The sequence below is a fragment of the Podarcis bocagei genome, assembly GCF_964188305.1.
Source record: "Podarcis bocagei genome assembly, chromosome: 15".
Classification (NCBI taxonomy): Eukaryota; Metazoa; Chordata; class Lepidosauria; order Squamata; family Lacertidae; genus Podarcis; species Podarcis bocagei.
The window spans coordinates 21,811,459-21,835,803 of NC_138141.1; the positions used below are offsets into that span (position 1 = coordinate 21,811,459).

Genomic DNA, 24,345 nt, shown 5'->3' on the forward strand with positions numbered 1-24,345 from the left:
TCTCTTAAGTGTTATGGCAAACGGAAAGGAAAGAACAGACGGGATGTCAACAGAAGAGGCCTTAGTGGCTGCATTATTGAAAATAAACGATTCGCTGGAACAACTTCACAAGAAAACAGACGTGATAAATGTGAAAATAGATGCTGCAAATATTGAAATTGACTTAATCGTAGAAAGTTTAAATAACTTGGGACAAAAGGTGAATACCAATTCAGAAACCACCCAGAAACTGACACAGGAATCTACTCTGATATGGCAAACTGCAGATGAAGTCAGGGGAAAAACCCTTGCTGCTGAATCTAAAGCAATACAACTGGAGAGGAGAGTCCCATCCATACAAAGACAACCTGATGAACATAAGCTGACATTCATTATGATTGAACTTAAAGAAGAACAGATGAATTTGAGGACCAGAGCCATATCTGAACTGGAAAAGGAAAGCTTGACAGAGTTTCAGGAGGCGACAGGACTAACATCGGTTGAGAAAGAGAGGTATTTGGGGGTTAGTATGACCACCAAAAATGTGAATCTGTTTAAGGATAACTGTGAAGGATGTTGGATTGAAGAGAAGGGGGATTTGGAAATATGGACAAATCAGAAGTTGTTACTGTTGGGCCGAGTTACTGTGGTGGGGATGAGGGCTGCTGTGTTGCTGGGGATGTTGCTTTTGTTTCAAACATTGCAAGCTTTGGATGGGATGGATTGTTTCAGGAGGTGGCAGAGGGATGTTTTTGGAGTTGTTTGGCAGGGCAGGAAGCCTCGAGTAAAACTTAAGATATTGATGGATGCCAAAGAAGGAGGTGGACCTGCCCTACCAGACCTTTAAATTTCGTTGTGAACCATCTGCTTTTTGCTGGTTGAGAGAATGGCTGCTTCTTGAAAGCACTGAAGTGTTGGACAATGGCAGACGAAGTTGATGGACTATATGGAATTGGCGGAAATGACTGGCAAGATCCGAGACCAGGGAGAAGAGTCGGTGGAAAAAGATTGGAAAAAGTTTAAAGACTATTTATAGAAATATTGTAAAATTAAGGAATGTTAGAAAAATGTTGGAATGAAGTTATATGGCTTTAGTAGAAATGTCATAAGGAATTAAGTATAAATAGATTAATAGAAAATTAAAGGAAAAATAAGGCAAGAATGTGTTAAGATAATTATAGGATAGAAAACAGAGTAAGATGGAAAGGAATTGCTGAAACAATTAATAGAAGTGGAATACAAAAAGGGAGGTGTGAGGAGGTCACTGGAAATAAGTGAATGAAATATAAGATATTGAAAATGTTTGAGGTATTTTTAAATTGTTTTTGTTGGTTTTTGCTTTGTTTTGTTAGTCCATGTAGCGTTTTTGTATTGTATTTGTATTGCTTTTTTTCTTTTCTTTTTTGTTTGTAGTGTTGTGTTGAAAATGTTGAAAAAGTAATAAATATCATTTAAAAAAAGTTTTTAAAAAGTATCTGCTCTATAACCCCACCCAAAGATATATACTTACATTGAAAACCATGCTTTGTGGTCCATCTAAAGCAGCTTCAATTGGGTTTTGTACACATAATCATTTACTCTGGCTCATGTTGCTGGTGTTTGAATCCAAGTGTACACAATGTTAGCTATAATTCATGTGTATCATGTCGTTTCTTGAGAAATACTGCTGATTGATTTGTTTTCTGTCAAACCAGCTTCTATTCAATTTGAACATGTAAGCTGTGGCTAAGCTGAAGTGTGTACATTTGAAACAGTCATTGCACATTTGCAGATGATGGCTTCATAGGGGTTCTGGTGTGTGTGTTGAGGCATGGGTGAACAAACTATGTAATGTATACCCTCCAATATTTCTCGGATGAAAATAGGAATGTCCTATTCAAATAATAATAATAATAATAATAATAATAATAATAATACCCCATCCATCTGACTTGGGTTGCCCCAACCACTCTGGGTGGCTTCCAACATATATAAATACATAAAACATTGAACATTAAAAAACCTCCCAATAGATGTCTTCTAAAGCTTGTATAGTTACCTATCTCCTAGGCTCAAAGGTCACTTAACTCTGTACCCTCCAACATTCCTCTGATGAAAACAGGGACGTCCTACGGAAAAGCGAGACATTCCGGGATCAAATCGGAAACCGGGGATGGATTCTGTAAATCTGGGACTGTCTCTGGAAGATAAGGACACTTGGAGGGTCTGTTTAATGTGTGGAGAAACAAATCAAGCAATTCAGTAATGGTGTGTATAGTAGTTTAAAACGCAACATGAGGTGCAGCAAGGAGGAACAACTCTGCTGCATTTTAAGCTGCTCATGTGTACATACTCCCTACTCTCTTGACTGGCAGCTAGAGCTTGGCCCATGAACAAGAGATGGCAGAAATTAAACATAAGGCCTCATGCATGAAGCTCATGTGTTCCACCACACATGATGCCTCTAGAGGAAATGGATGTTCAGTGATACTGGAAAGCTGCTTAGTACCGGGGAATGAGACTGGGCTTCCGTTATAATAATCATGTTGATGTACTTTGATAATAAGAGTACTGAGTGTATCCATGTGTTTTCTTGTTTGAAACCACAAATGAATCCACAAATGAATAGAGCCTGCCTCATTCTTACACTGTAGCTTCTTGCTACAGATTCCTGAGTACTTAAAAGCATCTGAGCACAAGGAACAGAAATGAAATATATTGAAGGGTGAAATATATTGAAGGGTGTGTGTGTGTTTTCTTATGTCAATATTCTACAATCTTAATCTGGTTTAATGTCATACAGATCAGAAGTCCTAATCAGTTTGGCAAGTATGGAATGAACAGAGTGAGGAACACAGCTTTTCCCATCTACTAAAAAGTGCTTAATAACCTTAACCTTAATAACACAAGACATTCTGTGTATTCGAGTATCTATCCACATACAGTAATGGAAAATGAACTGTTTTCCCCCACAGCAGACTCAGAAAACTCAGACATCATTTGAAACGAGGCAAAAAGAAAACAATCAGCTCTGTCAATTATAATCTAAAAGGTGATGGCTAGGAGGATATCAAGAACGGAAACTTCACACTGGAAGGGAATTCCTGATAAGGATTCAGAGCAAAAATGCAGTCCAGCACAAAGCTGATCAGTAGGGCAGAGAACAAAATTCACCTTTAGACCCTGAATAATTAGGGGAAATCCTCCAGGAAGCGACAAAGGAATGTGTCTGTGTATATACACACATACCTTTGTTCCATCAGTGTGCGTTTTTGAGCCCAAACCCATGAAGACGGTATCTGGCTGCAGTTTAGGAAGCTGCAACTGAACTGCTGTAATCATAGTTCTTCAAATGGAGAAAAACAATAATAAACTTACTTTATGAACTACCATGAGGTAGGTTTCCAAGAGCAAGACACTGAATTCCTTGCAAAAAATAGGGTGAGGGAGAGAGGGGCTGGCCTGCTGAGCTCTTTTTTTCAATCTTGGCTACCCTGAAGTGATTTAATTCAGGGTTGCTGGCCTAAAGAAAAAGCTCATCTGCCATTCACTACTAGAGAGGAAACAGCAAGAGGAGAAAGGTTACTTGGCTTGGGAGTTGTCATGGCTGCCTGGGTAAAAATATGGAACATATGATGACAACATATATATATGCAGAATAAGAGGGCTGGGTGGATAGAGGGCATTGCAGAGAGTGGTGATGTATAAAAGGGGGAGCTCAATGGGACCATGCGTGTGCCCTAAGGAGAATCAGAGCAAAAAAATTGCAGGTTTTTATATGGTTAACTCATTCTGTACACCTACCGTATTTTTCGTCCCATAGGACGCTCCGTCCCATAGGATGCACCTAGTTTTTTGGGAGGGAAATAAAGGAATTCCCCCCCCCTTTATTTCCCCCCCCCAAAGCAGGTCGGGGAAACCGAACCAGGTCGAGGAACAGCGGGATGGTGGCGCTGCGCCTCCCTGCTGTCCCCTGAGCTTGTGGGGCTGGCCGATGTCTGCCCGGTGCGGGGGGCGCTCTGCTTCAGGGCGCCCCTCGCGCTGGGCGGCAGGCTGCTATCTGCAGCCTAGACATCCCTGCGGGACCTCCCGCAGGGCTGCCTAGGCTGCGGATTCTTCCTGAAGCCTGGAGAGCGAGAGGGGTCGGTGCGCACCGACCCCTCTCGCTCTCCAAGCTTCAGCAAAAGCCTGCATTCGCCCCATAGGACGCACCCAGATTTCCCCTTCATTTTTGGAGGGGAAAAAGTGCATCCTATAGGGTGAAAAATACGGTAGTTAATGGTTTGGGGAAGCAATATTTGCTAGCCGCTTTTTCTCAGAAATCTGTACTGTATAGAAGATGGCAATTACATTGGGATGGGGTTCCAAGGATGGGGTTCTCCCCCTGCCAAACAGGAAAAACCTCTAGTAACTTAATGGAATTACTCTCATCCTGTGGGAAAGCCTTTGCAGGAAATGCTTTCTTGTACACGACTAAACAATGTTTTGGTGTCCTCCAAGAAACCCATTTGTCATCCACTGGGGCTCACTGAAAGTTGAAATCTCTGGCTCTTTGTTCTAGCTAATTTTCCCCATTCCTCTAACACCCACACAGTCCATTCTTAAGAGATTCTTCTGGGATCAATCCAGTCTGCTCAGAGTGAAACAGAACCTTCTTTTCTGGCTGTTGACCTGAGGTTTGGCTTACAGTTTAACCCTTACAATGCATATTCTCCTTGTATGCTAGATAGTGGCACTGGGAGTCTGTCTTCTTTTATCCTAAGATTTGCCTCTGGGTTCAGTTTTGTCTCCCAGACTATTTAGCAATGTACAGTAGTTTGGATATTTTGGGCAATGTGCTATCAGTATTCTGACTACACCCAGCACTGCTTCTCTTTTTCATTTGATGCAAGTGAAGAAGTGATATTGCTTAACAAGTGGTTGAAAACTATTGTTTGATTGTATGAAAGCAAGTACAGTGGTACCTCGGGTTACATACGCTTCAGGTTACATACGCTTCAGGTTACAGACTCCGCTAACCCAGAAATAGTGCTTCAAGTTAAGAACTTTGCCTCAGGATGAGAACAGAAATTGTGCTCTGGTGGCGCGGCAGCAGCAGGAGGCCCCATTAGTTAAAGTGGTGCTTCAGGTTAAGAACAGTTTCAGGTTAAGTACGGACCTCCAGAACGAATTAAGTACTTAACCCGAGGTACCACTGTAAACAAAAGCTTGGTTCAGATAAAACACATTTGCTCATGCTGGGTAATCCAATAAACCAGAATGCTGGTGGTATTACCTGCTGCGGATTAAATCACTCTCCTTCTTAAGGAATAGGTTTTATATATTTTTTTTCTAAATACTCAGGGACTAGCTGTCACCTGAAATGAATTTTTCAACTTCATCTACTACGGCAGCGGTGTTCTCTCCTGGAAAAAGAGGGACTCTTCAAACTTGACACATGGTTTTTGTAACTAGAATGGACTACTGCACTGTACTCTATGTGTGGCTGGCCTTGAAGACAATCTGGAAATTTCAACTGACTCCAAAAGCACTTGCACTCTGTGCCTGAGGTGCTGAAAAACTCAGTTCTTTTTGAAAAGGAAATTTCTACTCTAGGATTCTGGAGCATGGGACCATTCTAGATTTTTAAAAGAGTTTTATTTCTTCTTTATGCAACCACCATCTCTATGTATCCTTCACCAATCATTACATGAAGCAGAAACACTCGTAATAAAACCCGTCCACAAGCAAACTTGTTTTCTCATGCCTACTTATCAGAGTGGCTTGGAAGCCAGGCAATGCTTGCTCAGTGTCAAAACAAAGAGACAGATCATGAAGGGGTGATTTCTGTTGAGTTTTGTAGCCACATCCCTTTTCTGTTGCTGGTGCTGCAATCTTTCCCTTCCCCTTTCATAGCTCCATATTTTATAACAACCTCAGAGAAACGGACAGCTGAGGAAAAGCCAGCTCAGATGACAAAGCAATGAAAGAAGCGGGTGAACTGGAAATGCAGCAGGACAAATATCAGCCACCTGCCCATCAGTGACAGATTTGCAGGGTTTATTCACCAGCTGGGGTCGTCCCCCCCCCATCAACTTTCACCAGCTTTGCCTGCCTTTTTGCTGCTTCCACAGCTGGGGCCCCTCCATCCTCTCTCTGGATAACAAGGCACCTGCTCTTTTCCCTCAGCTATCCAGAGTTTCCACCACCGTTTCAAACACGTCGTAGTGGTTAGGCAAAAACGGTTAGACTTGCACATTTCTGCTGCTCCTAAGAGAAAACACAGCACAGCACATGGCACCAAAATAATTTTCTTAGAAGAGCTATATTTTAAAAATCTTTTGCTGAATGGTGGGGCATGGATCCATGCTGGTACTTATCTCTTAAAAGTGTGGCTGAATGTTCAAATTGCAATCAGTATTTTGTAGGGCTCATGATCAACCACATCCTCCACAGCAGTCATAACAGAAGTGGGCACACAATACTGGCTTAAAATGCAGCAAGGTCATTTTTTCTGCTGGGTTTTGAATCACATGTATACGTGATTGTGTTTGCAAGTCTCCAACACCAGTGGGCAGGGGGTAGGCCCAGATGCCTTCATATGGTTTACGTTTCAAATAGGATCAAAGCTGGTTGGGGGCATAGCTGTCAAGTTTTCCCTTTTCTTGCGAGGAATCCTGTTCGGAATAAGGGAATTTCCCTTAAAAAATGGGAAACGTTGACAGCTAAGCTAGGTTGGGGGGGAAGTGCATCAAAACACAGTACATTCTCAAAAAACGTCAGGATAGATGTGGATCGTGGCTAACGTCATGTGTTCACTGCTTCAAAAACCAGTGGTGGGAGTGCACTGGAAGCAGAGGAAATGTGACTATGTACACAGCCACTGGGATGAATTGTGTAAACCCCTGTGCAAATTTCGGTGGGTTTTGTGTTAGAAAAATGTAATATTCATGCAATAAAAGCACAACCTTGAGCATTTAATACCCATGCAGGTCTTTTGCAAAGACTACTAAATAATAATCAGTCATTGAACAGCTGCCACTAAACCACCTTTAAATTGCCATTTTAGTGATAGTGCTGGGAGACTTCTGGCCACGCAGATATTGCCAACCATGACAAGTTTTTAAAGCACATGGAGAGAAACTGTTTTGTCTTTGCTAGAAAACCAAGTCACACTTTCCTACAATAGATGCTACTGCCTGGAATTCTGGCAATTCTCAGTGCCAACTGCCAGAGGCTGTTCTCTTCCAGGGCTCTGCCCGCATAAATATAAGCATAAATGACTCCTAATGAAATTAGATAAGGGAGGCTGGTAATTTGAGAATGAAGCATGAGGCAGATCTGGGAAGTTCATTCAATTCTCAAAATCAAAAACAACAGTAAATCAGAGTCATCTGAGTCAAACAAGCATGTAGGAAACAGTGCACTATATTCTTGAAGCAAGGATGACACAGCTGTAAAGGGACATCTGTTGATTTGTTTTCCAAGCAAATGAGTGTGTGCCCACCTTCAGCAACTGTCTGAAACAAGAACCAGTTTTGCAAAGGAACTTGGAGTGAGGCAATGCTTGACGGTACTTTCCAAGCAGTAGGAAGTTGAATGTCCTTCTGTTCTGCTGTAGGCCTTCAGCTGCTGCATGTTAACTGAGCCGCCTCGTTATTTCCAGCTTATTGCCAAGAGCTGCACTCATGCTTTTGTAAGAGAGATTCCCAGATCCTGTGATGTAAGCAGTTATGACAGAGTGAAATGACAACCTCTTATCATGACTCAGGTATTGTACTGCAGCTTTGGGGATACAGCTGACACATGATAATACCTATCTCATGGTGTGTTAGGTCACCTTATAAACTGGAGTCTCCAGACTTTAAATGTCTACGAAAAAGGAGAAGGCAGGTGAGGAGAGGAAAGCAGCAGTAATATGGGAATGAACTTTAAACTGAGGCCGCTGAGGAGAATGGCCCAGAGCCATGCAGAGACTCTATTATTATTACTATTATTATTATTATTATTATTATTATTATTATTATTATTATTATTATTATTATTATTATTATTACTATTACTATGGCTCTTTGGGATTGGTCATCCGTATTTTTAGTGGACCAATACCTGGTGTTATCTGTTCTGTCCATTTTCAGCTGTATTGATGGCCAGGAGGGTTATGCTGATTTAATTATGTGCTTTTAAGTAAAGGTAAAGGTAAAGGGACCCCTGACCATTAGGTCCAGTCGTGGCCGACTCTGGGGTTGCGGCGCTCATCTCGCTTTATTGGCCGAAGGAGCCGGTGTACAGCTTCTGGGTCATGTGGCCAGCATAACTAAGCCACTTCCGGCGAACCAGAGCAGCGCACGGAAACGCCGTTTACCTTCCCGCCGGAGCGGTACCTATTTATCTACTTGCACTTTGACGTGCTTTCGAACTGCTAGGTTGGCAGGAGATTATGTGCTTTTATTTTGTTGTAAACTGCCTTGAGCTGTGTTCCCTGCACTGGAAAGACAGGGTATAAATTCTCTCAAATTTATTACTAGAATACAGATGTACTATAGCTACAAGAAATTTCAGAGCATGATGTCTCTGTCTGTACTCAGTCCTCCAAGCTGAGTGCTGAATTCTAAAATGTCCTTTGCTCTCTTGGCTGGGAAAAGTGCCAGGAGGTCAGCCTCCTCCAAATATTTCAAATGGGCACACCAATAATATTTTCTGTTTGAGACCTGCCTATCAAATGCAATGTCCAGTTTGGAAGTTAAATGTTAGGTTCAGGGAGAATCCACTGCATGCAGGAGGAAGTTATGAATGGGACTGGAATGAAGAGCCAAAAAGCCCCTCCATTTAAGCAGATAGAGGTGCCATGGTACACAGAATGGCCACTTCCAGGCTGTCACTCTTTTCAGGTGGACTTCAATCACATAAACACCATCCAGGTTGTACAGGTTGATTTAGCACTCCAGGTTGATTTAGTACTCTTGTTCAACAAGCCTAATTCTCCCTGCCCCCGCTCCCCGGTCTTTTTGCCATAAGGAAACTGATGGGGAAAGTATGGGATGACAGTTACTTGACATAATGTCATATAACCTCCACAAGACCAAACCAGAATGAATGCTGAATAAATAGATAGCGTTGTCTATCCTCCCTGCAAACATCGTGCAAACAAAATCAGCATGACTGCTCAATAAACCAGTCAGCTTGAAGTGACCAGTGACAGAAAACAGTGTTAAGGAGCAGAAAAGAAAGCATAAAGATTTAGAGGAGCATTTCAGAAACAAATCCTAGCTTGTCCTGGGATGCCTCTTATATGCTTCATTTCACCAGCTCAACAGCCTGCCACAAATAAAACTGAATGAAATGGACAGAGGCCATCTTTCTTTCTTTTTTTAGGGATCACAAATCCAAACATTACCATAAATGCCGAAAGCATCTCCAGCTCTGTTACGTTGTAAAGGGGTGTGTGAGATGAGGAGCAGGGGAGGATGGCACAAGCAGAAAGAAATGTATGAAATTAGAGGAGAAAAGACAATCACACCAAAGAAATCCACGAAATGATAATTGAGGGGAGTAAGTTAATATCAACATGAAAACAGAGACTGTTATGGTGAGAATTGAAGAGATTGGCTCATTGCTAATTTAACAGGATTATAAATAAATGCAATCTGGTGCCTTTTTTGGTAGCTGCATTGACTGCACGATTCAGATTATTAGAATAATGATAGCATGAGTGTTGTGCATACAGACAGTAATGATGGTATCTTTGAATGGAGAAATACAGCTATGGTTTTGTTTAAACAGCCTACAGGCTACATTTTCTCCCCCTCTTCTTGAGTCCACTGTTAAGTACTAAGAGCATGTGTTGTGGATGTTGGGTAGTGTTTTCCCTTTGGCCTTTTAGTCAATAATAAACAGCATAAGTCAATAATAAACAGCATAAGAGCCAATTGCAAGCTCATGTGTAGCAATGAAGCTGTTGTGTGTAGTGTAATAATTTTAGACCAGGGGATTTCAATGTATAGCTGGCCTCTCTAAGTATAGAGGGAACAGATGTTCAGCCCCTCAAGAAAACAATAAAGATCAAAATGAAGGCAACAGTTTGGCTAGTACAACTAATTCTTGTTTTATGGCCAGGAAAAGGCAGATCAAAGAAGAAAGCAGAGAGCATGGATAAAACTGTAATGACACATGAAGTGTGTATTATCAGTGCTGCCACCCACATTGCAGTCAAAATACTTTCCCCTGCTCTCCCACTTCAGATCACTTGTGCATCCCAAACTTCGCTAGCAAGCTTATTGGCTCTCCATGTTGGATGGTTACTGTTACAAAGTCATACTGTACTACAGTACAGAGCTTTCCAAACCTTTCGTGTTGGTGACATACTTTTTAGACATGCATCATTTTGTGACACAGTTATTCAGTTTTACTAGCAAAACAGTGGTTAAACTAACCCCTTTCCTGCCACGGGAGGAGAACAGGGAGCGTTCACGCGACACACTGCAGCCGACACACTAACGTGTCGCAACACACAGTTTGGAAAGCTCTGCTGTACTACATGTCCTTGTCCAGGCACGAGCCCCCTTACTCTTTTTCTATGTTGTTGTTTGTCTTGCTACACTGCTGTAATTATTGAGAGGTATAAAAGATTGTTGTTGTTTGTCTTGCTACACTGCTGTAATTATTGAGAGGTATAAAAGGCTGTATATTGTCTCCCTGCTTATTTAACTTATATGCAGAATTCATCATGCGAAAGGCTGGGCTGGATGAATCCCAAGCCGGAATTAAGATTGCCGGAAGAAATATCAACAACCTCAGATATGCAGATGACACAACCTTGATGGCAGAAAGTGAAGAGGAATTAAAGAACCTTTTAATGAGGGTGAAAGAGGAGAGCGCAAAATATGGCCTGAAGCTCAACATCAAAAAAACAAAGATCATGGCCACTGGGCCCATCACCTCCTGGCAAATAGAAGGGGAAGAAATGGAGGCAGTGAGAGATTTTACCTTCTTGGGCTCCATGATCAGTGCAGATGGTGACAGCAGTCACGAAATTAAAAGACGCCTGCTCCTTGGGAGAAAGGCGATCGCAAACCTAGACAACATCTTAAAAAGCAGAGACATCACCTTGCCAACAAAGGTCCGTATAGTAAAAGCCATGGTTTTCCCAGTAGTGATGTATGGAAGTGAGAGCTGGACCATAAAGAAGGTTGATCGCCGAAGAATTGATGCTTTTGAATTATGGTGCTGGAGGAGACTCTTGAGAGTCCCATGGACTGCAAGAAGATCAAACCTCTCCATTCTGAAGGAAATCAACCCTGAGCGCTCACTGGAAGGACAGATCGTGAAGCTGAGGCTCCAATACTTTGGCCACCTCATGAGAAGAGAAGACTCCCTGGAAAAGACCCTGATGTTGGGAAAGATGGAGGGCACAAGGAGAAGGGGACGACAGAGAATGAGATGGTTGGATGGTGTTCTTGAAGCTACCAGCATGAGTTTGATCAAACTGCGGGAGGCAGTGGAGGACAGAAGTGCCTGGCGTGCTCTGGTCCATGGGGTCACGAAGAGTCGGACACGACTAAACGACTAAACAACAATAAAAGATTAACAACAAATCTCCTTAAAATACATAAATTGAAACTGTGTGTGAACACAGCTGACATATCCAAGACAAGGAGTGGTATCGGACCATATTTTGTCCCCTTCCCCCAAGAGAAATGACATCCTGGAACCACCAGGAGACTATTGCTTACACTAGCAGGGCAGTGGGTCAAATCTTACCTAGGAAGACTCTTGCTCTGTCTACAATTTCAAGAACCATGCTTTTCTACTGTAATACAAAGTCTAGCTTAAGAGGTATTCAAGAATTGCAAAGCTGCAACACACATTGTCCACAGCCACACTAAGGATATGATCAACAAGCGCCCACAGTGAACTGTGGAGGATGCTCTCCTAACTGAGCAAGTGAGAGGATCTTCTGCTCTCTTTCCCATAGAACGTTTTTCTCCTTCCCTTCCCTTAAAAAGCCCTCTGCTTGAGGGTCTTGCTCAAAGAGCTTGTCATCACTGACTTCAGAGCTCAATGGGTGTGGAATGCTGCTCTCCAGGGACCCTAAGTGCTAACCCTGCAGTTTGCCTTACAGTTTACATACAGATTCTTAACCTGCTGCTTTCAGTATTGTGGGGAAAGGAATGCCAAGCCCTGAGCACTTGTGCATGGAATCAGGGAAAGGAATGTAAGCTTGATTCCTTGAAGTGAGCCTCTTGGGGTGGCACTGGAATTGTTATGGATGCTTGGAAAGCAACACAAAAATGTTAATTTCCAAGCAAGAATGGGCCCCTAATGAGGGGGTGTCTCTGTGTGTTTGTGTTGAGGAGGGTCATGCCTCAAGAGAAGAAATTTAAAGCTTGACACATAATGTAATGCTTGGGATGAGAGCATAAATCTTGCTGCAGCATGGCTGTACTAAGCTATGGGCAGGTGCTGAGCTTACCGCCACCACCATGATGAAGCACTGCAACCCACAGCCCCCTCCCCAATCCCCTTGTATTGCAGGCCTTCATATAATCTTATCCATATGTATTATGTTCAAATATGTCTTACAATATGGAGCTCAGCTCTTGAAATGCTGCCAATACACCTTTGTTCTCTTTATCTGCTGTGTCCCACTCCCATCCCACTTCAGTCCTGGTACTCACTATATGTCTCAAGATATCCCCTATGGAGAGGATGTCAATCTATATTATGTCCACAAATGTTTTCCAGTAGCTAGGACAAGACCTTGCTGTGCTAAATTTCATCTGTGGCTCTGAGCAGTGTTAGAAACTGAGATATGAAAGCTAGGAACTAAATGGTACCTTAAATCTAGGTTATGGGCACAACAACAGAATGTCCAGGCATGATTTTTATATAACAATACAACGCTGAAAATGAATGAATATTCTGAAGATGGTCTCTTTCCCAGTCTTCAGAGAGTAGCTGGAAGTGGAGAGGCAGGAAAAGGTCCTCCTTTCCTTCCACTCTGCAGTTTTAATCTGAAATCTTAGGTGCACTACTGTGCCCAGAGCTGAGAAACTGCTCATACTAATGAAATTCCCTGTCACAAAATGCACCTAGAACAATGGGAGTTTTGAACACTGGCTCTGAGGTTTAAGCTGTTTTCATAAATGATGCACCAGTTTTTTTGCCTCCCTTTCCTGCATCTGCAGTTCAGATGTAAAAAACTGGATAGGTGGATGGATATAAATATATTGGCTAAATGTCCATCTGAACTGAAAGTGTCTTTCATTCACTTTCTATCCATCAGGCTTTCTGTTCCAGTACACAGTACAGAAAGGAATCTGCATGGGCCATTTCTTTAAATAATGTTCCCCGTGCTGTTTATGATTTAAACTAATAGCAAAGGAAATTGTGCTAAGAAGAACTGCTCTTATATCTTGGCTTATTCTTTCAATCTAATTGGTGTAAATACTCAGTTCAAGTTTGTTTTCTACAGCTAATGAATAAAACAGGACAAATGTGATAATATGCAGCCCTGCCTTTAAGACCAGGGCATCTGGCTTTAAACAAGACTCAGATTCTGTTAAATCAATTAAGCTTTGACTCTCCTAGACTTTGGAGAAAGGGCACCTGCACAAATAGAGTACAAACAGCTCTTCATAATGGAAAAATACAAGCACCAAAGAACACCAGGAAAGCAGAGCTTGGGGGAAGCAGCAGACAAGACGGCTTTGGGAGCAATAGGAGAATGTTGCTAGGGACGCCACTGTAGAGAACACTGCGCTGCAGGACTGAAATGAAGCCAAGATATTTTTCCATTACCTTGGCCCAAAGTCATGATTAACCCTATGACTTCCCTGTCTAAAACAATCTCTTTAAGTACAGTTGAGAGATTTTGATGCTTCAGGATAGGCACTTTTGCATCCCAGCTAAACCACAAATGTGGAAAATTATACTCATAAGAAGGCATACTGTTTCGTGTGTTTTTCAGCAACCACAATTTTCTGCAGAAAGGTTGTGGGGGTTTTTGTACCAGAAGCACAACCTAGAGGGAATAAATCCACACTCTGCCCCCAATGTGTACACTAGAGTACACATTGGTGGGGGGGGGGGACTGCCTGAACAAGTGATTATCTGTACATGATACAAGGACAAAATGAATTAAGACAAGCCTGGCTGTTGAATCATCACATATCATAACGCCTAGCAACAAACAAACAGAAGGAGGGACTTTTCGTATCAGGTCTTCTACTGGAGGCTTATTGTATGCTTCTTACTGCAAATACTTTTCTGAAGAAGCTAAAACAACTCATGAATTCTGGAAGGAATGGTAAAATGTTCCATTCTGTTCCAGTCATAACACTTTCTGAAGTAATGTCAACTGCTGTCAAAATAATGTATATAAACAGCTTGAAAGAAAAAAAAGATGGAAAACAAGAACTATTCTAAAATAATATGTTTTGGTTGACTGCAAATAAACTGTCACATAACTTCCTTGCTTTCTTTCCACTGCCAGAGGGAAAAAGTTTTTATATTCCTTGGAGTTTGTCTTGCCTATTAAATAATAAATGTTGCTACTGCATGTTTTATTATTATTATTTACATCATTTCTTTACAGTGGTACCCCTGGTCACGAATGGGATCCATTCCGGAGGCCCGTTCACAACATGAGCAGAAGGCAACCTGCAGCAGCGCGTTTGCACACACGCGGGTTGCGATTCGCCGCTTCTGCGGATGCGTGCGACGTCATTTTGCACGCATGCGAGCGGCGAAACCCGGAACTAACCCTTTCTGGTACTTCCGGGTTGTCGCGGGATGCAACGTGAAAAAACGTATCATGAAGCAAATGTAACATGAAGTATGACTGTACTGCACAATGTATTACAAATATCTAAGTGGTGTACAGAAAACTGAAGTGACAACTTAAACAAGTTGTGGTCAGTGTGGGAAAGCAAAATGTAGATGGACCTTTCATTCGATTGAGCAGGGTTCCTCCTTATGTTCTAAAATCTCTTTTGCTAAAGCAAATGGAAGAAAATCTGTGGTGATAACCTTTTACTAGGACAAATAGAAAGGCATCGGTTTTGATAACCTTGCTACAACTTTTGGAAGGTACAAATCTCAGCAAACAGGAAAAGAGGCTGCTTTTGTTTTGCTTTTTTGCAATTTAGCCTTGAATGAATTTAATAGCAATTTAGCCTTGACTTCTTGCTCAGACAATCAGCATTTGTAGCTTTTTCTAATTTCCCCCAAGCACGCACAAGACGGATCAAATTTCCTACTAGGTTTAATTTAAAACTTGCCAGAACAGGTTTTATGACCCTAAGTACTGAACAAGCATTTTTTTAAAAAGAAAGAAAAGGTGATCAGTGCAACCCCTCATGGTGGGCCAACAACCAAGCATATATGCTTGCCCTTGTAGCTAAAGCACCTCTGTCACAGGTAAACAGCACCCAGACATTGCAGGTGTGTGTGTGTAGGGCTGTTGATGTGAGAAAGGAAGCATAATATGTGGTGAACAAAGAATAGCCTTCAAACTGAATTAGGTTATCAGGTCTCCTGAGGTTCAGAGTACAGAACTTGAGTCCTCAAGGGTAGTCCTTGTGGAAAATGGAGCACTGCTTGGGGAAGAAAGCTCATGCCATTCTTAATGTGGTATAAGCAATTGACAAGGATGCGGGTGGTGCTGTGGTCTAAACCACCGAGCCTCTTGGGCTTGCTGATTGGAAGGTCGGCGGTTTGAATCCCTGTGATGGGGTGAGCTCCTGTTGCTCTGACCCAGCTCCTGCCAACCTAGCAGTTTGAAAGCATGCCAGTGCAAGTAGATAAATAGGTACCACTGCAGTGGGAAGGTAAATGGCGTTTCCGTGCACTGTGGCACTCGTCATGGTCTTCCATGCACCAAATGTGGTTTAGTCATGCTGGCCACATGACCCGGAAAACTGTCTGCGGGCAAACACCGGCTCCCTCTGCCTGAAAGCAAGATGAGCGCTGCAACCCCATAGTCGCCTTTGACTGGACTTAACCATCCAGGGGTCCTTTACCTTTACCTTTTACTTTATAGGGAATTGAGTTAGCACTATGAAGGCCTGGGTTCAAATGTCCACTCATCCAGGAAGCTCACTGGATGACCTTGGTCCATTCCCTCCCTCTTAGCTTAGCCTCTTAGCCACAATCTGGTTGTGGTGATAAAATGCAGGGAGGAAGAGAGCAATGTAGCTCTTTGGAAGAACATGATATAACTAGATTAAATTTCATTTAAAAAGGTTGAAAAAAGCAGGATCACTACCTTCTTTCCTGCTTCCAAAGATCATTTGCTATGCTATGTGCATGTTCACCTCTCAGTCAGCCTATCCCACAATGAGAGGAATAGAGAACGCTAGGGCTGGAACAAACTGTGGAGATATAAAAAGATGGTTTATATTTGGCTATGTGGAATTTCCAGGCTCACAGGTAGTCTACCTCAGGAAACCAATTACTGGTAGGAGAGACTGGGGAGGTGGGAAGGGCAGGGAGACAGCTGTTGATTCCATGTCTTGCTTGGGGGCTGCTAAACTAGACGGGCCTTTGTGTTAACTTTAAAAGTGCATAAGACACAATACTGCAGGGTGGGGATGTCATAATATATGTTTCTGCTTCCTTAACCGAATATTTAACTCTCAACATCCAAAGTCTTTGAAGCAAGGACTTTTTAACAAAGCAAGCATTTTAAGTCAATATCTTTCCCAGAGTTCCCTTCTGCACTGGAATTGTTTTGAATATTTTTTTTATTACTTGTTTGCCACCCTGGGCTCCTTTGGAAGGGCAAGATATCAATGTAATAAATGCATCCTGTTTCTGCCTACTCAGAAGTAAACCCCAAGTTTAAAGGGACTTACTCCCACATAAGCATAGCCAAGGGAGGGGGAGGGAGGCAACTGCCCCCCAAACAGTAAATATCAATGCAAATAAATACAAATCTTAGGTTCTACCCCCCCCAACAAAAGCCCCCAGGAAAATCCTAGCTATGCCCATGTACTCCCAAGGAAAATGTACAGCCTAAAACCCCAAAACTTTGGGTCAGACCTTGAGACCTCAGTAAGGACCTCCCCCCCCCCAACTTTTAAACATCTGCTGAAGACTTTTCAATTCCATCAGGCTTATGCAGGCAGTTAAAAATACGTCCTTTCACAATAGTTAGCTGATTCTTAAACATTTCGCGTGGTTTTTAATTGTATGCTTTTGTGTATCACTGGTGTCTGATGTTTTACATGGGGCAAAGAAAGGCAAACTTTTACACATAGCAAAATTACTGGATTCCTCTGGATTTTCCATCTAGATAAAAGATCTCTCACTCTACTTTGTTAATAACATTATCAAAATAGCACTTTCGGTGAAATAGCAGACAGGATTCCTTCTTCACTTTTTTATATGCTACAAAAAAGTGGGGGCGGGGAAATGAGCTCCTTCCTTCGGTTTGCAAGCTGAGCTTCTTTCATAAAATCGTGAAATTTCACCTCGGATTTAACAAATAACAAGAGTCTTTTGTCTACACTTCCCTCCCCCCCCCCCGCCTTTCAAACGAGGGGGAGAATCCCCTCAAGAAAAAAGGCGGGAAAATTATACTCCGCGTCACAATAATACACTCTCCTTTTAAACCTGGGACCCCGCCCACCACAGAATCACGTGACCTACTAACAGTCGGGCAGCGTCCGTCCTCCCTCCTACTATTATCCTCCCACTGTATTGGGGCGGGGCTTCCCCCTCTCAACGGCCTCGGCAAAGCCACGCCCCCTCGGCACTCTCCGTCAACCGCCCAGTGGCGTTTTTCAAAACCGCCCAATCGTGGCACGGAGGCGAAAAACAACAACGACGACGAGCAAATCACGCGCTGGACGGTTAAACGTCCGTCGGGTCCCCCTGGGTTGATTGGCTGCGGAGCGTTGGCCCCGCCTACCAAAATGGCGGCGCCCATCAGCGCGAAGGTAAGAGCTTCGGATGCCGCGGCGAGTGGGAGCGTTTGATAGACTTAACGGGAACGATCTCCCCACCTTCCTTATTCCGCTGCTTGCAAGTAAGAGAGGGGGACGCAAGAAGGTGGCAACGGTTGTCAAGGCGGGAAGTGGGTGCTGTCCTCTCCCCTTGGGGAAGGGGGCTACGGAGGGAGACCCACCCGGTCTGGGCTCCAGTTCCCTAAGCTGACTTCGGAGACCACCTTCAAGGAGCCCCCTGAGGGGGAGGGGATTTCACTGGAGCCTTTCGTCCCCTCCCCCCTACCCTGCATGCGTCCCTAGTACACTGGCGGGCATGTCCTAACTTGCCTCCCCCGTCTACTGTAGCCACAGCGGACTGATAAGAATCTCACCTTTCGTCTGATGGGGGTCTCCCGTATTTTCCCCACGCAAATAAAAACACACTCGCTTCTACCCCTTTTGCTGTCAGCATAGTCCTTAAATAAAAAGCTCAGGAGGAAGAAAGAAGCTCTCATTTGTAGCACATAGGGACATTTGCTTAGATCTCAATAACTCTCAGTGAAGTGAGAGTATTTTTTTTCTGGTCAAGTGACTGATTTAGGAGCCAGACGTGCTCCCTTCGGAAAATGGAACTGTTGCTACCTGGTCTGAAATAAATACTTTGTATATTCAAATTGGAGAGAGATGTAACTAAAAGCAACTCCTCTTCCAAACTGGGCATTCCTACAAATTTTAAAAGAAGGGATTAAGCCTCAAGGACAAGGGAGCATCGATGTTTGTCTTCAGTGCACTTTCCATCTTGATGCCGAAACAGTCCCTTATTTCATAAAACTCTGAAATAACGTAAAAATCCATTCCTAGCATACTGGGACCTCTCCTTTCAGTCTTTTGGGAAGTGGTGCAGCTCCCTTCAGTGGCAATCAAACTCTTGTCAGTCCAATTATTCCTATTTTTGCCCACTCTCCATGTGGAGCTCCGCTATGGATCTAGTGTTTCTTGTTATCAATGGTGTGGGAATGATTTTGGACCTCTTGGTTCTCTTGCTGGATGTCAACTTCTTCCTCTTTTCCACACTAGTGTCCTTCCTCGTCTGGCTCATTGCATTTGTTTGTAGCCTGCCCAATACCTTGGTTGCTTGTGTGATCCACTGCTGGAATGGGATTACGTTATCCTCGCTATGCATAGCCGAGGCATTGTATTACTTGACTCTGGGCTCTGTGCACACCATCGTCAACATGCTGCGGGGCTTCTTCTCCAGCATGGAGAGCTTGAAAGTAGTGGGCCACCTGTTCACCCACCTGACGCTTAAAAGCAAAGAAATTATGCACCGTGGTTTCTGGAACCTGGTTGGGTCCGGCCAGTCACTTCTCAGGCAAGTGTGTGAAGTGTGTGCCATCGTCATGAGCCTTGTGGCTTACTTCGTCAACAGCATCATCAACATCTGCCTCATTGGAACCCAGAACCTTTTCTCTCTGGGACTGGCCCTGTGGGAAACTGTTGTTGGCCCCTTTCTAAGGGTCACCGATATTTTTGCAGCTTTTGTTGCACGGCTGTCCAGCAGTGCCATCGCTATGGCCATCCTCCTGTGGACTCCCTGCCAGTTGGCGTTTGATCTGCTGGCCTCTGTGAGCAAGCTGCTGCTTAATGTTTTCTTCCTCAACCTCTATGGTTTGATGTTGCTGTCTGTGATTCTTGCCACCAGCATCTTAATCCTCAACCCTCAGTTGACGTGGACACTGGCAAGCCAAATGTCTGGCTATTTGAACACCATGCCTTCTTACCAGCGCCTGCTCAGAGACATGCGCCGCCTGTATCAGATTGTACTCTTGTCATTGGAGATGGTCTTGAGCTCTCAAGCTTGGCGCAGGTTAGCTGACTGGAGCCTCCAGATGGCTAGCTGGAACAGAGGTGGCAGGGGAGGAAACCACCATGTGGAACAAGAGCAACAGCTTTTGATTGAGGGCAACCAAGAAAGGCCAGGAGGACCTGCTGTAGTTCAGGGACCAGCTCCTCCTGGAGCAACTCATCCAAGAAGACAAGGACCACCTGTGACCAATCAGCAGGCTGTACCGCGTGCCCGCCAAACATGGCAGGCAGCAGCTCGAGGCAGCAGGAACCAGCACAGAACAGAAGATGATCTGGAATCAACTACACAACGGAGTCTGCAGTCAGGGCAGCACTTGCAGCCTCCTGGTGAAGGACCAAGCACATCACATGCCAAACCTGCAACAAAAGAGCAGCTTAATTCTCTGGAGGATGACGATGACCCATGGCTTCTTCTCAAAGAACAAGAAGAGCGGAAGAAATGTGTCATCTGCCAGGACCAAACAAAGACAGTTTTGCTACTTCCCTGCCGGCATCTTTGCCTCTGCCAGCAGTGCACTGAAATCCTGCTGCAGCAGGCCATATACCAGCGCAACTGCCCACTCTGCCGGCAGATGATCCTGCAGACTCTCAATGTCTACCTGTGACCTATGTGGAGGGGATAGCTTTTTCCACATTCCTTCAAGCTTTCCATGTGCATTGGCCAAAGCATGTGGGGCTGCTGGCATTTTGTGCCTGCTGCTTTCTATGGCAGCTGGTTGACAGCAGCTTTATGCTGATCGTTGATATTGGCAATGGCTACCCTTTTTATTTCCAAAGAACTATTGCAGTCAGTGCAACTTGGAAAATACTGTGGATGGTTTCTATGCACCTCTGTTTTCATTTTCTTGTTGCTGCCACTAGCCAATCACAGTAATCATCTAGAACTTTGCTGTTGCTAAAGATGTTGAGCCATCATGTTGAGTATACAAAAGTGTCACTTATAAAAAACAACTGGTAAAATGTCAGCCAGAAGCTGACTAGTAATTAAGGTAGATTTCTGGTAAGGAGCTACCTGTTGCAAAGAGAGCAGGGGCTGAAATTGTAGATTTTTTGGCTTTCCTCTAACTTAGCATGTAAACAACAATAACAACCCTTAGCAGGCTTGTTTGGTAAACACTTGGGAAAAATATGTTAATCCTTCCTCCATTCTTTTACTGGGGGTATGAAACAATGTTCTCACCCCGGCATTTCTTTCTAGAGCAGGGGAATGTTCCTGGACTACAGCTCCTGTAATCCCTGACCATCAGCCATGCTGACTAGACTGATGGGAGTTGGAGTCCAATAATGTCTGGAGAGCCATAAGTTTCCCATGTATGTTCTAATAGTGAGACTTCAGCAACCTGAAACTGACCAGTAGGCCAGTTTCATGGTTCTCTTCAGAATATTGTCTAGTTACCTTAACATGTATTTGTGCATTCTGTAGTAGGAAAGTTCATACTTCCAAGCATTGGTGTGTAGTTTTCTGACAGGTGCTATACATAGAAAGCCTCACTAATTTAGCTTGCACTTTTAAAAACCATGCACCACAGAATTCCTACTTTCAAGAAGTACTTCCCAATACCCAGTGAGCATCTTTTTGATGTGTAATTTTGAAAGAGCTGTGGCAGCACTGTCATTTCCCACCCCCCTCCAGGTTTTCTGTGCTCATTTGTTTCAAGACTTCATATAAAAAGCAAGTTGGACACCAAATGTGCAGCTGTGGAGCACAGAGACACCACACACAGTAGTTCACTAGCAAGCTGAAGTCAGGATCCTCTTGTCTCTGCTGGCATGTAACTTCCACAGGTCACCTATGCAAAACTATTACATTCCAGCTTTATTGCACAACTGTTTGATATATATTTTCCCTCTTTGGGGTCCAGCTGGGGAAAGCTGATGTAACCAAATATAGTCGTAACAAGTGGCAAGCCTCTTATCAACAGCGCTGGAGACTGCATGGTTTGACTCCAGGCCCTGTTAAGTCTCTGGTGTGGACTGATAATAAGATAAAGTTTTTTATGACTACTTGTCTGGGTAAGATTTGAGCAGGGTGGTGACCTCAGGAAGAAAGTCTGGCTCTGGATCTGATCGCTTAAGTCCAGAAGGCGAAACCAGTCTCCCAGGTGCAAGTAACATTCGTTCTAGAAGGAAAATTACGAAAGTAGGAAGGGACATAGCCTAGAGTGGTTTGTTTTGACTGTTGCACTTGGCATAAGAGTAACCTCTGGGCTCCCTTTCCCCCCCAGACCTAGTCAGAAAGCATCCATAGCTCTGCTTCTTGGAAATTGGGCACAAGAGCAAATCCAAAAGCATAGAAAACTCAGTGAATAGCTGCTGCTAATCTTCATCTCTCCTGTGTCTAAAATGTGGAGATGAGAAAGACAGATAGTGGTTTACCCACCTCACCTGCCACCCTGATCAGAGCAACCTGGTTTCTTGAATGTTTAAACTGGGAAAAAGAAAGCTGAGAAGTAGTGGTATGAAACCCTGAGAAGTTTTATATTCGTGGTGTTCTCTTGAGCTTTCTAAATTATTGAAAGCTGTTCCTAGTCATAAATGGAGAGCTGCACCTGAGCCGGAGAGGTTTTTGCAGCCTTGTTGAAGCTGTGGCATAACATGGCTTGATCCTGACTGTATAAAAGCACCGGATATCAGCGTCCTTCACAGAATCGTTTTAATAGCATTTCAATGTGGCTGGCACCCTGGTCCTAAGTGTTTGCTTTGAAGTATGCCCTGTTGATTTTAATAGAGCTTACTTCCCGGTGAATATCTCTTTGTAACAGATGAGGTCCACAGCTGAAAGGTCAGGGTGTCATGAATTCCACCATCATGACCTTATGCAGCACCCTTTGCAGCAGACTTGAGCAACGCATCCAGGAGACCTTGCCTTTTGTAACACTGCTCAATGCCCTCTGGGAAGGTTGTTCAACCCTTACCCCCAAAAGCTTCAGGGGCTAAACTTCACTTTGCAAAATGAGAATGAAGACTGGAATCTCAAAGCAGATTTTCCCGTCCTGAAAACTAGAGTGTCTACCTTGTTGAAACACATTGTCTGCTAAGTCAGATGCTAAGATTTGATGACACTTGGTTTGAATGTTGCGGCGGTACGCAGTGTGGGGGTTTCAAAATCAGAATTTTTCAGTTGCATTGTAAAAACGGGACTGTTTAAAACCCTCCCAAAGTGTGGAGTTGTTGTATTTTTAATTGGAAAGTCTTCTGCATTATGTTTTTAATTTTCTTTTAATTCGAACCTTGCAGTTAAATCTGCACAGTGCAGCTGAATCCTAACAGAGTATTTGCCAAGTCCCTTGGTTTTGAGGGAGAGCTGCGGCACCCCTCTGAATGATATGATGTACTATTGTGTGGAGCCAAAGGTTTGGTAAGCTGAAAAATGGATTTGAGCAAATGCTAAACTGAGTGCCTTAATGATGGCAGGTCAGAAAGGAAGACAGTGCTGAAGGCAAGATAGCTATAAAGCTAACAAACTCAAGTGAGCTTGTGATTGTGTGTGTGTGTGTGTATATGGGATCAAAGAGAGTTTATATAATCAGTTGGATCTAGACAGTCAACATGGGTTACAAGGTAGTAGGGCAGACTGCAACTTCTGGCTGCAGATGGGTGATTCTATTTTTGTAATCCTTCTCTACATAACAAAACTTTCTACAAGTTAAAAACAAAGCAGCACATCAGAGAGGGGTTCTTGGTCATCCTGCTCCTTATTATTTACAAGTAGAAAGCTAACAAATTATTATTATTATTATTATTATTATTATTATTATTATTTATTTATTTGGAGGGGAGCATCCAGTAATGTGAACCTGCTCACCTGCAGTCTGAATCAGTACAGGCTCCTCTGCTCTATAGTTCTGCTAGCATAGACCAGAGTTTACATGCACTGATTTGTACTGAGCAACTAAAGAAATGTGCATGTTGGAGAGCAACCTAATTTAGAATAATATGTGATTCTCTCTAACCATCCCACCCCACCCCCAAAAAATCTGTATCTGAGGAGTTTTATTCCAGTCTTTCTAAGCAGTTAGATGTGTAGAACTGCACATTTTGCAATTTTTTTTTTGGGGGGGGTGGATGGATGGAGAATCGAACAGGAGCAGAAAAGTGTGGTGTTACAGCAAAGGCCTGCCTACTGTCCCGTGGAGCTAGCTGCTCACTCCTGATCTGTGCCTTGTTCAAACTGCTGCCCACTCTCACAAACCTTCTGAGTGTTATTTTATAAGAAGATGAAGATGACGTGCAATTGCCTTTTATCCAGTACCTGCTCCGTTGTCTCCTCTTGCAGTTGCCCTTCTTGCTGCCTCTGGAGGGGCCTTTTGGTTTGCTTATGTGGTAATGGCAAAGTCTATTCTTTGCACTATGTAAAATGATTGTTTGCAAATTAAAAGGAACCCTTTTCACAAAATTAGCTCTTCCCACTGTTCTTTATAAACGATTTTATTAAAAAAGGAAGGCACTCAAGGCCTCTCCTTTTTGTTTATTCCATTTACATTTTCTTGGCTGACGTGTCACCGAAAGAACCTAGTGGCTCTGGTGGAACTGAAGAAACTGGATACAAATCCCACACAGAGCCACTGAGTGGTCTTAGGTAAGTTATTATCTCAGCTTCAGTTCCCCAGCT

At 43.4% G+C, this 24,345-nt stretch overlaps 1 protein-coding gene and 1 long non-coding RNA gene across 5 annotated transcripts; one reads left to right on the forward strand and one right to left on the reverse strand.

Annotated features, from left to right (window-relative positions):
• Nucleotides 1–5,573: 5,573 nt before the first annotated feature.
• On the reverse strand, nt 5,574–17,779 carry LOC308574089. 4 transcript variants are annotated; one of them, XR_014002336.1, is made up of 3 exons: nt 17,590–17,779; nt 16,205–16,310; nt 5,574–7,653 (listed from the first exon to the last, which is right to left on the reverse strand). It is a non-coding gene; the product is annotated as an uncharacterized lncRNA (long non-coding RNA). The 4 variants fall into 4 exon arrangements; XR_014002337.1 differs by having other exon boundaries at nt 17,594–17,773; XR_014002338.1 differs by lacking the exon at nt 17,590–17,779 and adding an exon at nt 17,412–17,561.
• A 43-nt stretch (nt 17,780–17,822) lies between these two features.
• Nucleotides 17,823–24,129, forward strand: RNF26 (ring finger protein 26). The gene has a single exon (XM_081171547.1). The coding sequence runs from the start codon at nt 18,833–18,835 to the stop codon at nt 20,336–20,338; it is 1,506 nt and encodes a 501-aa protein (XP_081027673.1). The 5' UTR covers nt 17,823–18,832; the 3' UTR covers nt 20,339–24,129.
• Nucleotides 24,130–24,345: the final 216 nt, after the last annotated feature.

Excerpts from the sequence above, each read along its gene's own strand:
- RNF26 (XM_081171547.1), top strand. The coding sequence starts at position 18,833 with ATGTGGAGCTCCGCTATGGATCTAGTGTTTCTTGTTATCAATGGTGTG.